We start from the raw sequence: 13611 nt of genomic DNA on the forward strand, positions 1-13611 counted from the left end.
ATGAATAATCAATTGAAATATTTCATTTACTGTATGAGTAATCATAACTAAACGTATTTTAAATGTAAAAAAATTATTAAAACGAAAAATTATTATCTTTTTTCATTTTATATTTTCTGAACTATGTATGTTAAAAAATTATCACTGAAATGTCCTCCATACCATCGCTATTGTCTTGGATTGTAATAGTCGCCAATTCTTTCACTAAAAACTGATTATTTGGCTGCTTGAAGCCTTGAACATCCAATCTCATTTCCATGATGCGCTCAAAAATTTGTACACATGCCAAAATGTAAAACCCAACTGAAAAGTTTTTTGGTAAATCATCTATTTATATGTTTATCCCCACTTTAAAATTATAACATCTAATTTTATTATTTTATCACTACAACGATTGTCTATGAAATTGTATTTTTTTTCATTACATGTAATTTTCGATAGTCTGAAACGTTCAACGAGAATGATGATGAAACATTATGCTAACCCCTCAAGACTTTTTCTTGGGAAATCAAGCAAGAATTTAAATGATCTCAGGGCTGATTCACAGCCTTGACATGTTTTGGAAGTTTTCAGCCGGGGATGATGATGAAACATCATGCAAACATTTTTTTATATACATGTTTTAATATATGATTGCATAAAAAATTGAAACATTCTGGAATCTTTGTTTTGGAGGGGATGAATTGTATTTATACCCATGCAACTCATGTGTAAAATCACTGATCAATTGAAACTGTGAGAAATACATTGTTATACATAATTCGAACGGTAAAAATAGATCTATCAAAAGTAAATAAAATTGCCAAGTGTGAGACGTACTTACTAACCAAAAAGATGGATACATTAAAACCGTCTAAAACGTATAAATTTACTGGTTTAACAGAACTTAAAACTGTGTATGGAACAAAAGTTGTGGCAACAGTTAAAGATAGCCACATGATCTTTTTACCTCCTAGAACGGTGAAAATTCTGAAAATTATAAAGAATTTGAAAAATTGGTTGAGTTGGTTGCTGACAACAGATTATCATCGTTGTACCATGGTGGAGCTAACAATTCTTTTGAATTCATAGTTAATGATAAAATGTAATCTAAAATTTTACATGTCAAAAAAAAAAAATATAATGGAAAAAATTGATGAAATGTAAATCTTACGATAATCAATGTAATCTAAAAAAAAATTCCCATGTTACAAAAATAATGAATACAATAAATGAAAACAAAAAAAATTTGAAATTATTGTTCTTTTGATTTAAATATTTCCCCTCTCTACATTTTAAGAAAATCGTTACTTAATAAAAGTTAAATTTTGCAATTGATATTCTCGAACTTTTAAGAAATTTTTTTGGATTATAGCACTCATTACAAGGTCATCCAAAATCCTACATAAATCTTTTTAAACACGCTTTTTCATCATTGTAATTCTCAAATTTGTCTAGTGTAGTCGAAAAAAATGAGTGCATTAAACTATTATTCTAATTCAAATAAAATGATGGAGGAGGCTTACGCTCTTCTACCATTTGCAATCAAGTGGTTCATCGGTTGGTGAAAAACAACGAATTTAATCGATAATTGCAGCACTCGCAATATTACATGAAAAGTTTATAAATCATTCAATCGTTGGAGGAAGCCTTCAATCAACAGAACAATTGATTCGATGGAAAGATTTAGAAAATATTTTCTAAAATCAAATTCGCACTGGTATTGTCATTAACTTGCAACATTTAAATTTACGAGACTGCTTATTGGACGCTGACAAGCTGATTACCGAAAAGTTGACAGATATAGTAACAAGTGAGGGAAATTTATAAGTGAACTTTGTCCTTGCTTGTAAATTCAGTAATCAAACGAATGATGGAACAGTTGTAGAAATTAAGTACTTTAATGTTAAAAATGAAGCAATTTTGCCGTCAACAGATATAAAAAAACATTTTCTGGAAAATGTTGTTGACAAACTACTAACAAAAGTCGAGGATTTTCAAGAATGAGATTCAGGTTGATCACTTGTAGAAATTGAATATCTGCAAGTCAATATTAATCGTTATCAACCTCTATTAGCTGGACAATCTACACTTATACCTCTACCAAAATTTATACAACAAAAAAAAGCAGTACTAAATAATAAAAACAACGATCAATGATGTTTCTTTTGGGCTGTTACTGCAGCTCTTTATCCTGTTTTTGTACATTCAACAAGAACAAGTTCATATCCTGATTACAAAAGTGTGTCAAAATGTGAAGGTATCAACTGTCCCACAACCTTATATGATGTTCCAAAATTTGAAAAACTCAATGATTTAGCAATCAATGTGTATGGTTTAGATGTCTGCACGTATGGTTTAGATAATAATTGTGAAATTATTCCGTTATATTTGAGTAAATATTATCAAGTAGATGAGCCATGTATTCACGTGTTAATGGTACAAAGTAGAGTAGAAGTAGGTGATGAAAATGATATTAATCCAGTTTTTCATTTTTGCCTGATAAAGGATCTTTCAAAATTAGTTGGAAATCAAATTTCTAAAAATGCACACTGTTGAGAAAATCTCAGCTTGTGAATTTAACCTAACCGTTTAAGGATAGGGATGATTGTGCCGGAACAGAGCAAACGGAAGTCAGGTTTTATGAAAAATAAAGTATCTTTATTTTAAGCACTAACAGGTACACTAAATACACTGACAACTTTGTGTTATTAACTAGGAAGACTGAATGTCGCTCAAAATCACTGAATGTCTATTTTAATTATTGAATCTGAATTGAATGTCCAAAAAATACTCAACTTGGTGTGTTCGGTATTATTAACCTCCCACATGAGCTCAGCACGCTTCTCAAGTTAAGCAAGAATGTGGGAGATTTTCTCAACATTTAATGGTCCTTCGAGCCGGATCAGAGCTCTCGGTTGTGAAGTACTAAAAATTTGGTGCCACAAGTGAAAACGACAAAGACAACCAAGTGTTTAAGTGCACAAAATGGCCGACCAACAAAAGAAGAGTGAGGACCAAGAGTCCAAGACCTCAAAACTTTAACCAAAAATTACGTTCAGTCTTGACGACAGTCAGGAGGAGTTCGTTAGCCCAGAAGAGCAAGTTGATGAGCCAGATCTCCAGCCACAACGGAGATCAACTACGAGAGTGTTATACAGACAATCACACCACACAATCCAGGTCTACCTGTGCAATTGACCTTTAAAATCAAGTCTCAAATGGCTCGGCTACGCTTAGCCCAGTCATTCACTCAACAAATCACTGACCAACAACAGACAATCACTAAAAAAGAAAGACTCTCGCTGGAAAAACAACTGACAGCGTTGCATGAGTCTTTCAATTCAGAACATCAAGTGCTCGAGGAGGTTTGGCCACCATCTCAATTTCATCATCCGTACATTGTGGATGATGTCTTTGAGACATTCAACAAATCAGTCTCAGACTTCTTCATGATATCTGCTAAGGTAGCTTTCAAGGAATCTCCAGCACAATCAACATCAACCAGTGGTGCATCTGACGTCGCACAAGCTTTAGCCCGACTTCCTAAGCTGTCAGTGCCTAAGTTCCATGGGACTAGTGCTTCCTGGTTGTCATTCAGAGACCAGTTCGAGTCCATGATAGCCAATCAACCTGGTCTGGATGAGGTAATCAAATTCAATTATCTCAAATCAGCTATTTCAGGTCCAGCTCTCTCTCTCTCTGGTAGAGAACCTTCCTCACACAAAGGAATCATTCACAAAAGCATGGGCGACACTCAAGTCCAGGTACGAGAATCGCAAGAGGCTCATTAATGTTCACCTGAAAAAAACTCTTCAGCCAGTTTGCTGAGTCAAGAAGAGCTCCACTACATTCAGTCAAGATCTCATCCTTACTCACCATCGTAGACAATTCATTGGACTCGCTTAAGATATTGGGACAATCGACTAAGAATAGGGACACAATTCTCATCTTTCACATTCTCAAACATCTCGGTCAACACACTCGTGAGCTCTGGGAAACCCAGGATAATGATCTTGAGCGAATGCCTACATACTCAGAGTTCCATGACTTCCTATTGGCTCGGATTCGTACCTTGGAGAAACTGGAGCCACGCATCAAATCAGACAATCAACAACGCTCATCGCATTCAACTACCAGTGAGCGTAGATTCATTTGTGACTGCTGTAATAGTGGTCATTTCATCGTAGTCTGCCCAGAATACAGGGCTTTGCCTCTTGAACAGCGATTGAGGACTGTAGACAGTAAAAAACTGTGCAGAAACTGTCTTGGAAGACACAACACACCAGCTTGCACTAACAAGAACAGATGTAAGGAGTGCAACTCCAAACATCACACCATGTTCCATTCACTTCTGTTTAGACAATCATCAGGCAACAACAATCAGGCGTCTTCCAGGACACAATCACCACAACAATCATCATCAGCCTTCAACTTTGCAGCGATGAGGAGGCGAAGCAGTCTTCGAAAATTAATCATCATTCACACAGACATTCGAGCTTGCCGATGGACTTGCTCTGGAGGGTCAAACTGACTGGATGACCTTAGCACATGAGGTTTCGGCCTCAGGAAGGTTGAGGGTTCAGTTGGAATGGTCCAAAGAACAAGTTCAGAAGCAGCAAAATCATCTAGGACAATCAAAAGGTCAGAATGACCACAAGACAATCAATCAACATTCAACGAGTAGTGCTATCAGCACACAAAATCATCAATCAAGAAACGTTAAATCAACTCAACTTAGTAGACAATCATTGACGAGAGCAATCTGCTCAAGTCAAACAATTCCAAGTCATCTACACGATGATCAGTCAACGTTGTTAGCAACAGCAAAAGTCACAGCCAATTCACATTCAGGGAGTTACATTGCACGAGTGCTCATAGATCCTGGATCAGAGCTAACATTAATCACTTCTCATCTAGCCAATCTGCTGCAACTGAGAAAACACCATCAGACAATCAACATAAGAGGAGTGGGAAGCTCTAAGCTCACTCAAACAAAAGGTGTAACATTCTGCGATCTACAATCATTATCATCCAATAATTCAGTATACATTCGAGCTCACATAACGAAACAGTTGACAGCTTTAATTCCAAAAGTGCCATGTAATTATCCCACCAATCATTGGCCTCATCTCAATGGATTAACACTAGCTGATCCAACATTCAACATTCCACGATCAATAGACATTCTACTTGGAGCTGATTGTTATGGACAAATCATTAAACAACAGATCATATCGCACTTTCCAACAGCTCCTATAGCTCAACTTTCAAACTTTGGTTGACTAATTCTTGGTCCAGTAGCACCAAATTCATCAGTCAATCACTATCATATTCATCATGCTACTACAATCAAGAACCATGAAGACATTTAAGAGTTGCTGACAAAATTCTGGGTCCAAGAAGAGGTTCCTATGTCAAATCAACATCAATTATCATCCTTGGACCAACAATGTGAAGATTTCTTCAAATCAACTCACTCTAGACACTCATCAGGACGATACATTCCACTCATCTCTTCACCTGCAGCTCTTGGAGACTTCTATACAACTGCGTATCGATGCTTGGAACGTCAGTTGAGGAAATTAACCAACGAGACTGAATACAGCAATCTCTATAGACAATTCATGACAGAATACGAAGAACTCGGTCACATGAGACCCGCTCCAACAATCAATCAAGAATCTCAAGACATTCACCCATACTTTCTACCTCATCATGGGGTTTTAAGACCAAGTAGCACTACCACCAAGTTTAGAGTTGTCTTCAATGGATCCAGCCCGAGCTTAACTGAAATTTCATTAAATGACATCACTCACACTGGAGCTAAAATTCAATTAGACATCTTTGACGTACATCTTTGGGTTCGTCAACATCAATACGTATTCGCAACTGACATAACAAAAATGTATCGTCAAATAATGGTTCATCATGAAGATTGGAAGCTTCAACAAATTCTTTGGCTAGACAATCACAGCAAAATCATTCCATATCAACTCACAACAGTAACCTACGGCACTAGATCAGCTCCTTATCTAGCAGTTCGTGTGTTACTGCAATTAGTAGAAGATGAAGGCCATAAACATCCAAAGGCAACTCAGACAATCATTAAAGGCAGATATGTCGACGACATATTTGGAGAAGCAGATTCTCCAGAAGAATTAATTCAAGTTGCTGAGAAATTAATCAACTTGTGCAAGGCGGGCGGCTTTCCCCTTGCAAAATGGCGATCAAACAGTCAATCACTTCTTTAAAAAACGTCACAATCATCAGTCAATCAACAAAAAATCACCTTCGAAGACTGCACAACAAAAATTCTTGGACTTCAATGAAATCTGAGCTCAGACTCATTCACATTCTTATCGAAATCAGTCACTCGTAAGTCAACATATCTAAAACGCGTCATTCTTTCAGAAGTAGCTCGAATTTATGATCCTTTGAGGTTTGTGTCACCAATCACAATCAGAACTAAGATGCTCCTTCAAGAACTCTGGTTACACAACCTCAGCTGGGACGAATCAGTCTCACAATCAATCATCAATCGCTGGCTGATCATCAGAGGAGAATTCACTCAACTTCATGAGATTTCACTTCCACGATGGATTCACACAACCAGACATTCAACTGTAGAAATTCATGGATTCTCTGATGCTTCACAGCTTGCGATGGCTGCAGCAATCTACCTAAAAATCAATTCACCGTCCACAGGGCCCAAAATCACACTCATCTGTGCGAAAACCAAAGTAGCACCAATCAAACAAATCACGATCCCCAGGCTAGAGTTAACTGCTGCGTGAATTCTAGCAAAACTCACAAAGTATGTTCGAGCTACACTCCACAGAGTGAACATACATTCAACTCACTTATGGACGGCCTCTTCAATCACTCATTCATGGATCAATTCAAATGCAGGACGCTGGAAGGACTTTGTCAGGAACAGAGTAGTGCAAATTGAAGAACTAGTTGCGGACGCGCACCGGCACCACATTTCTGGCAAGGAAAATCCAGCGGACTGTGCTTCAAGAGGCATTACAGCCAATCAATTAAAAGATTACTTGCTATGGTGAAGGGGACCCACTTAGTTAGCTGAAAATCAAGGAAACTGGTCACCAGCTGACGAGGCTTACAACTTAGAAGCTCGTCCTGGAATTTCACTCATAGCAGCAATTCAAGATACAGTAATTCAATGAGACTTGTTTAACAGATATCTTGCACTCAACAAGTTACTTAGAATCACCGCCTTAATCATCAAATTTACTTCAAGATTTCGACATTCACCAGTTACCAGTCCTTTAGCATCAATCACAACAGCTAACATTGAAAAAGCGAGAATCTTCTGGATAAAGTCTACTCAAGCAGCACATTTTCACCAAGAAATCAGGACTTTATCCAACAATTAACATCTTCCACCAAACCATTCATTCAACAGACTAACAGCATACGTTGACTCAGAAGGAGTTCTACGAGTAGGAGGACAACTTCAGCATGGTCAGTTGAGTCATGATTCAAAACATCAATCAATTCTACCTTGACATTCACCATTCACCACTCTTACTATTAGACATTATCATTTAACTAGACTACATGGTGGCACTCAACGTACACTCACAACAATCAGACAACGTTACTGGATCATGGGTGGAAGAGCTCCATTGAAAACATTCATTCTTCGGTGCATCGAATGTGCTTGACAAAGAGGCATAAGAGCAAAACAACTCATGGGCCAATTGCCACAATCACGTATCACTCCTTCACGGCCATTCTCTCATACTGGTATAGACTATGCTGGGCCATTCACAATCGCAACATCATCAGGCAGAGGAGCCAAGACTAGAAAAGCTTGGGTCTGTGTATTTGTCTGCATGTCAACTTCTGCAGTCCATTTGAAAGCAGTTAGTGATTATTCAACTGAAACATTCATTGCTGCCTACAGGAGATTCACCTCTAGACGAGGAGTATGCCAGACAATCTATTCTGACTGTGCCAGAAATTTCATAGGAGCTGATATAGAACTCAAGAAATTAATCACACAATTCACCAGAGAACATGAGGTTATCTCTAGATTCATCATCACCAACGGCACTCAATGGTCATTCAACCCACCTGCAGCACCACACATGGGTAGCAAGTGGGAGTCAGTAGAGAAATCACTTAAATTTCATTTGACGAGAACAGTAAAAGAATCATTCTTCACGTTTGAAGAGATCACCACACTACTGACACAAATAGAAGCCATTCTCCACTCAAGACCTCTAGAGCCAATCAGTGATGACCCAGAGGCCATTCAAGCACTCACTCCTGGACACTTTCTTATTGGGTCAGCACTCAACACTGTTCCTGAACCATCAACCTCAGAACCTGCACATTCAATTCGAAATCGATGGCGGATGATTCAACAACAATCACAGCAGTTCTGGTACAGGTGGTCACAATCTTACTTACAAAAATTACAAGCTATTTTTAAGTGGTTTTTCAGGAACAGAACAATTCAAGTCGGTGCATTAGCCTTGCTAACAGATGGAAGATTTCCCCCCACGAAATGGCCACTCGTGAGGATCTTTCAATTGCACCCAGGTCAAGACGGGCTTCCACGAATAGCAACGGTGAAGACATCAACAACGACGTTGGTCAGACCAATCGTCAAACTAGCCATTCTAGCAATCAACCCAACTCCTGAAGCCCAGCAGCAGAATCAACTAGAAGACAATCATCAACCAGTTGCTGATGGCGGGCGGCATGTTGAGAATTAATTAATTCTCAACGCACACAAACTATTCTTATGTTAAATCACTTTAAGATAGAAAAATCATATAAAAATCATCAAGAAGATTGTATCAATATGAATGATACCTGAATTTCACTTCCGAAAAAAGATGTTAAAATAAAATTTAAAAATTTTCATTTTAAAGAGCCTGTGCCATTTGCTATGTATGCCGATCTTGAGAGTATTCTTGAACCTAATAATAAAGGTAATCAAAAGCATATTTCATGTAGTGTAGCCTATTATATGCACTGTACATATGACAATTTAAAATGTCGATTTAATCTTAAACGTGTCGTTAATTGTATAAACTGGTTCATGACTGAGTTGAAAAGAAAGCTGAAGCTGTCAAAACTTACTTAGAAAACGTAGTCCCAATCAAATCATTAACATCCAAACAGTTAAACGATTTTCGTAATGCAAAAAACTGTCACATTTGTAATAAATCATTTTTACATGATGAAACGAAAGTACATTATCACTGTCACTTTACAGGCAATTATCGAGGCGCTGCTCATGTTAATTGTAATTTAAATTATTAAAATTCATGCATAATTCCAGTCATTTTTCATAACCTCTCAGGATATGACTCAAATTTTTTTATTAAATCATTAGCTACATCATTTAAAGGTTATATGGAAGTATTACCTGTCAATAAAAAAAAAATACATAGCATTTACAAAAACAGTTAATCAGAAAATTTCCCACATAAAAGAAAAATATCAGTGCTCTGCAGTGGTCTGGGTGCGACCCGAAAGGTCCACACGACCAACTTCCGTGTGGAAAAATTAAAAAAACCATTCGAATAGAACCCGTTTCCATTTTTTATAACAAATTGAATTGTTATAAACGAAATGAGTCTGTTTTTATTCATTTGATATGGTTAGTTACTTTATTTCAGTAAAAGAAAAAATTGTGCGTTAGAAGAATTCGAATGTACCTCATAGATCCTTTTTTTCATTATTTACAACGAATTTCATTGTTATACACGGAGAAAGTATGTTTTCATTTATGGCATACGGTTGGTAACTTTTTTTTAGCAAAAGAAAAAATTACGCGTTAAAAGAATTCAAATATATTGCATAGATCTCTATTTTATTGTTTATAACAGATTTTATTGTTATAAACAAAAAGAATGAGTTTTCATTTATGGCATACGGTTGGTAACATTTTTTTAGTAAACGAAAAAATTATGCGTTAAAGGTACTCATATATATAGAAAGGGTCCCTATTTTTATTGTTTATAACAATTTAAAACTTTTTATTTAAATATTACTATGGTCAATAATCACTTGTTAGTAACGATGTTCAATTGTCATGAACACAATTCCATATTATTGACAATTATTATTGACTATTATAGCGTCTTTAATGCTATTTTCTCCATCCCAACACAAGTTTAAAATTTTTTTATTGCTGATTTCGTTTTTTAAAAATTTTTTTTTCTATGAAATACTGTCATCATATTTCTGTACAGTTATTCTAAACATTTGATATTCATATTTTTCAAAGGATCTCGAAATTCCGTCTAAAAAATGGTATAATTTAGAAATTGCAGAATTTAGGTAGTTCACTATTTTTTCAGTTTTTTGATTCTGCATAAAAAATGGCTAGACCGATTTTGCTGAAAATCTAATCAGTTCTAAGTTACGTAATTAAGCGTCGGATGCGATTGGTCCCACATCGACATCATTTTTTGTTCTCGAGATAATCGAGGCGAAAAATAATTCCGAACGCACGTCCGAACATACGGACATACGTACATACACACACACAGACGTCCACGTAAAAACTATCGTATTCAACTCTGGGGACCTTAAAACGTGGAGATATGTCAAAATTAGCGATTCGCAAAATCGGACCCATTACTATACCTTCCCACTGGGAAGTTAAAAAAAAATATTTGTTAAATCACGATTTATTGATTCTTTCCGATTCATGAGCAATAGTATTGAAAAACTTGCAAAATTTTTGGATAATAACGCAAAATCAATTACCAATAGTTCTTATCCCGAGCCAGATAAATTTCAGTTAGTAACTCGTAAAGGTGTTTTCCCATATGAATATATTGACAGTTGGCAAAAACTTGACGAACGACAACTACCTGACAAAACCAAATTCTATTCGAAACTCAACGATTCGGACATTTCCGATGACGATTACCAACATGCACGCCACGTTTGGGATCAATTTCAACTAAACACCCTCGGTGAATATTCAGATTTATATTTGAAAACAGACGTTTTTCTGTTAGCAGACATTTTTCAAAATTTTAGACAAAGTTGTATCTCTACTTATGAGCTTGATCCGTTACATTATTACACTGCACCTGGATTAGCTTTTGATGCTATGTTGAAATATACAGAAATTGAACTCGAACTCTGGGACAATGTGGAAATGCTTAATATCATAGAAAAAGGTATTAGAGGAGGAGTGGCACAGTGTTCAAATAGATATGCAAAAGCTAATAACCCGTATATGTGTAATGATTATAACCCCAATGAAAATATATCATATCTCATGTATTTTGATGTAAATAATTTGTATGGAGCAACAATGATTGAGTACCTACCAACTGGATCATTTGAATGGGTGAAAGATGACATCAATATTTCTAATATCTGTGAAATAATTAAAAATATCTCCAATGATTCTCCAGTTGGTTACATTTTCGAGGTTGATTTAGAGTATCCAAAAATCTTACACGAGCATCATAAAGATTTGCCATTGTGTCCTGAACACCGTAAACCTCCAAACAGCAATAGCAGCAAACTTATGACGACATTATTACCTAAACTTGAATATGTGATTCACTACAGAAATTTAAAACAATGTCTCGATTCAGGAATGATTGTAACTAAAATCCATAGGATCCTTAAATTTAATCAATCACCATGGATGAAGAATGTAGAATGTATGTAGATCTGAATATAGATTTACGAAAAAAATCTAAAAATGATTATGAAAAGAATTTCTATAAATTAATGAATAATGCAGTTTACGGAAAAACAATAGAAAACGTTCGGGAGTATAAAGATGTAAAGTTAGTTACACAGTGGGAAGGTCGGTATGGTGCAAAAAATCTCATTGCCTCTCCAAAATTCCACAATAGTATAATTTTTGACAATGCCATGGTAATAATAGAAATGGAGCAAAAAAACATATATTTCAATAAGCCGATATACGTAGGATTTGTAGTTTTAGATCATTCAGAAATGTTTATTTATGACTTCCATTACAATTTAATTAAAAGACAATTTACAGACAATCAGGTAAAATTATTATACACAGATACAGATAGTTTAATTTATCAATTTCTCAATGCTGATATTTATGATTGCATCAAAGATAATATACATAAATTTGACACCTCAGACTATCCACCAAATAACCGTTTTCATATTCCATTAGTGAATAAAAAAATTGTAGGTGTTATGAAAGATGAAAATAAAGGTGAAATAATGACGGAATTCATTGGTCTAAAAGCAAAAATGTACACATTTGAACTTCAAAATAAAAAAGACAAATATAGTAAAGCAAAGGGTGTCAAAACTGCAACAATAAAATCTATTACATTTGATAATTACAAAAAATGCTTACTTAATCATAAAAAATTATGTAAAACGGAATATCATATAGTCAGCGAGAAACATAATGTACATACAATTAGTAGACAAAAATTGGCATTAAGTTGGGAAGACAATAAAAGAGTTCTTTTAGCACAAACAACTGATACACTTCCTTGGGGTTATAATTTATATTAAATAGTGTAAATAAATTATTGTAAATATGGGGTTTATGTTAAAAGAAAATAATTTGTAAAGAAAAAAATTTATCCAATAAAAAAAAATATTATAAATTTTTTACATTAGTTTGTATTGAACTCATCTTCTACAAAGAATATGACAAAATCATCTTCATTCCTATTGGTCTTATTTTTTTTTAATTTCTTTTAACATTCGTTTATTAATTTTATCAAGGAGTTTAATTTTTTTTTTTCTCTTTTAATTTGTTGTTGTTCTTTATGAGTTTAAGGTATTTATTCAATGTTAGCAGCTTTATCTTTTGTATAATGTGGTAATTTTTGAGCATCACTATACATTTTGTCAGCCATTGTTTCTAGCTCTTCAGCTAAAGACCTTTTGGCAGTCATTGTTTCTATCTCATCAGTTAGAGAAATTAAAAATCTTTTTTGTTAATCCAGCTATAGCGTATTTTATCGAATCCTAACCACTTGACGAAAGCTTGATTACCACGTTTTTTCAGAACTTTTTTTACCAAATAAATATCAGGGTAATGAACCTTAGGCAATTCTTTTTGATAAAAACCTCCTTCAATCGGTTGATCGTCATAGTCGACAAGCTTGTAGGTTACTAGATCAGTGCTCAATACTTGACTTACATTAAAGATTTCACTTGTCCAATTATGGGTGTATCCCTTCTCAAAGCCATGCTTATATTTACTTATGCGTACTTTGTTCCCAACCTTAAATTTAGTCTTCTTCATGTTTTGTTGAACTTTAAGTTTATTGTTATTGTAATAACGTCGCAACGTAAATTGTTTCCACATTTCACTTTTTAACGTGCGATTAAATCGTTCACATATATACCATTTTTGGATTTTGTGGGCACAGCCCAAGCGTATTTTGAAAAAATATCAATAACAGTCAATAAATACTGATGACCTTTATTATAAGATTTATATGCTGTCATGTCAACTAGATTAGCTTGCCAAGTATCATCAAACCCACGTATATCAACATGTCGTCGTTGATAATTTCTTCTAACCGGTCTATGCAGCTCATTTCTTCCAATTGTTTAATACTTTCAGCTTATTTACGATTTGCTTTTTTCAGTAAACGTAATCGTTCT

General features: G+C 35.1%; 2 protein-coding genes across 2 annotated transcripts; one reads left to right on the forward strand and one right to left on the reverse strand.

Moving 5' to 3' along the window:
• Positions 1–7697: 7697 nt before the first annotated feature.
• Positions 7698–8729, forward strand: LOC118064821 (uncharacterized). The gene has a single exon (XM_035079692.1). The coding sequence runs from the start codon at positions 7698–7700 to the stop codon at positions 8727–8729; it is 1032 nt and encodes a 343-aa protein (XP_034935583.1).
• Positions 8730–12919: 4190 nt separating this feature from the next.
• Positions 12920–13309, reverse strand: LOC118064822 (uncharacterized). The gene has a single exon (XM_035079693.1). It carries the CDS (start codon positions 13307–13309, stop codon positions 12920–12922), a length of 390 nt encoding a protein of 129 aa, XP_034935584.1.
• Positions 13310–13611: the final 302 nt, after the last annotated feature.

This window comes from Chelonus insularis, unplaced genomic scaffold (assembly GCF_013357705.1).
Source record: "Chelonus insularis isolate UGA/USDA-ARS -01 unplaced genomic scaffold, ASM1335770v1 contig_25_pilon, whole genome shotgun sequence".
Taxonomy (NCBI): Eukaryota; Metazoa; Arthropoda; class Insecta; order Hymenoptera; family Braconidae; genus Chelonus; species Chelonus insularis.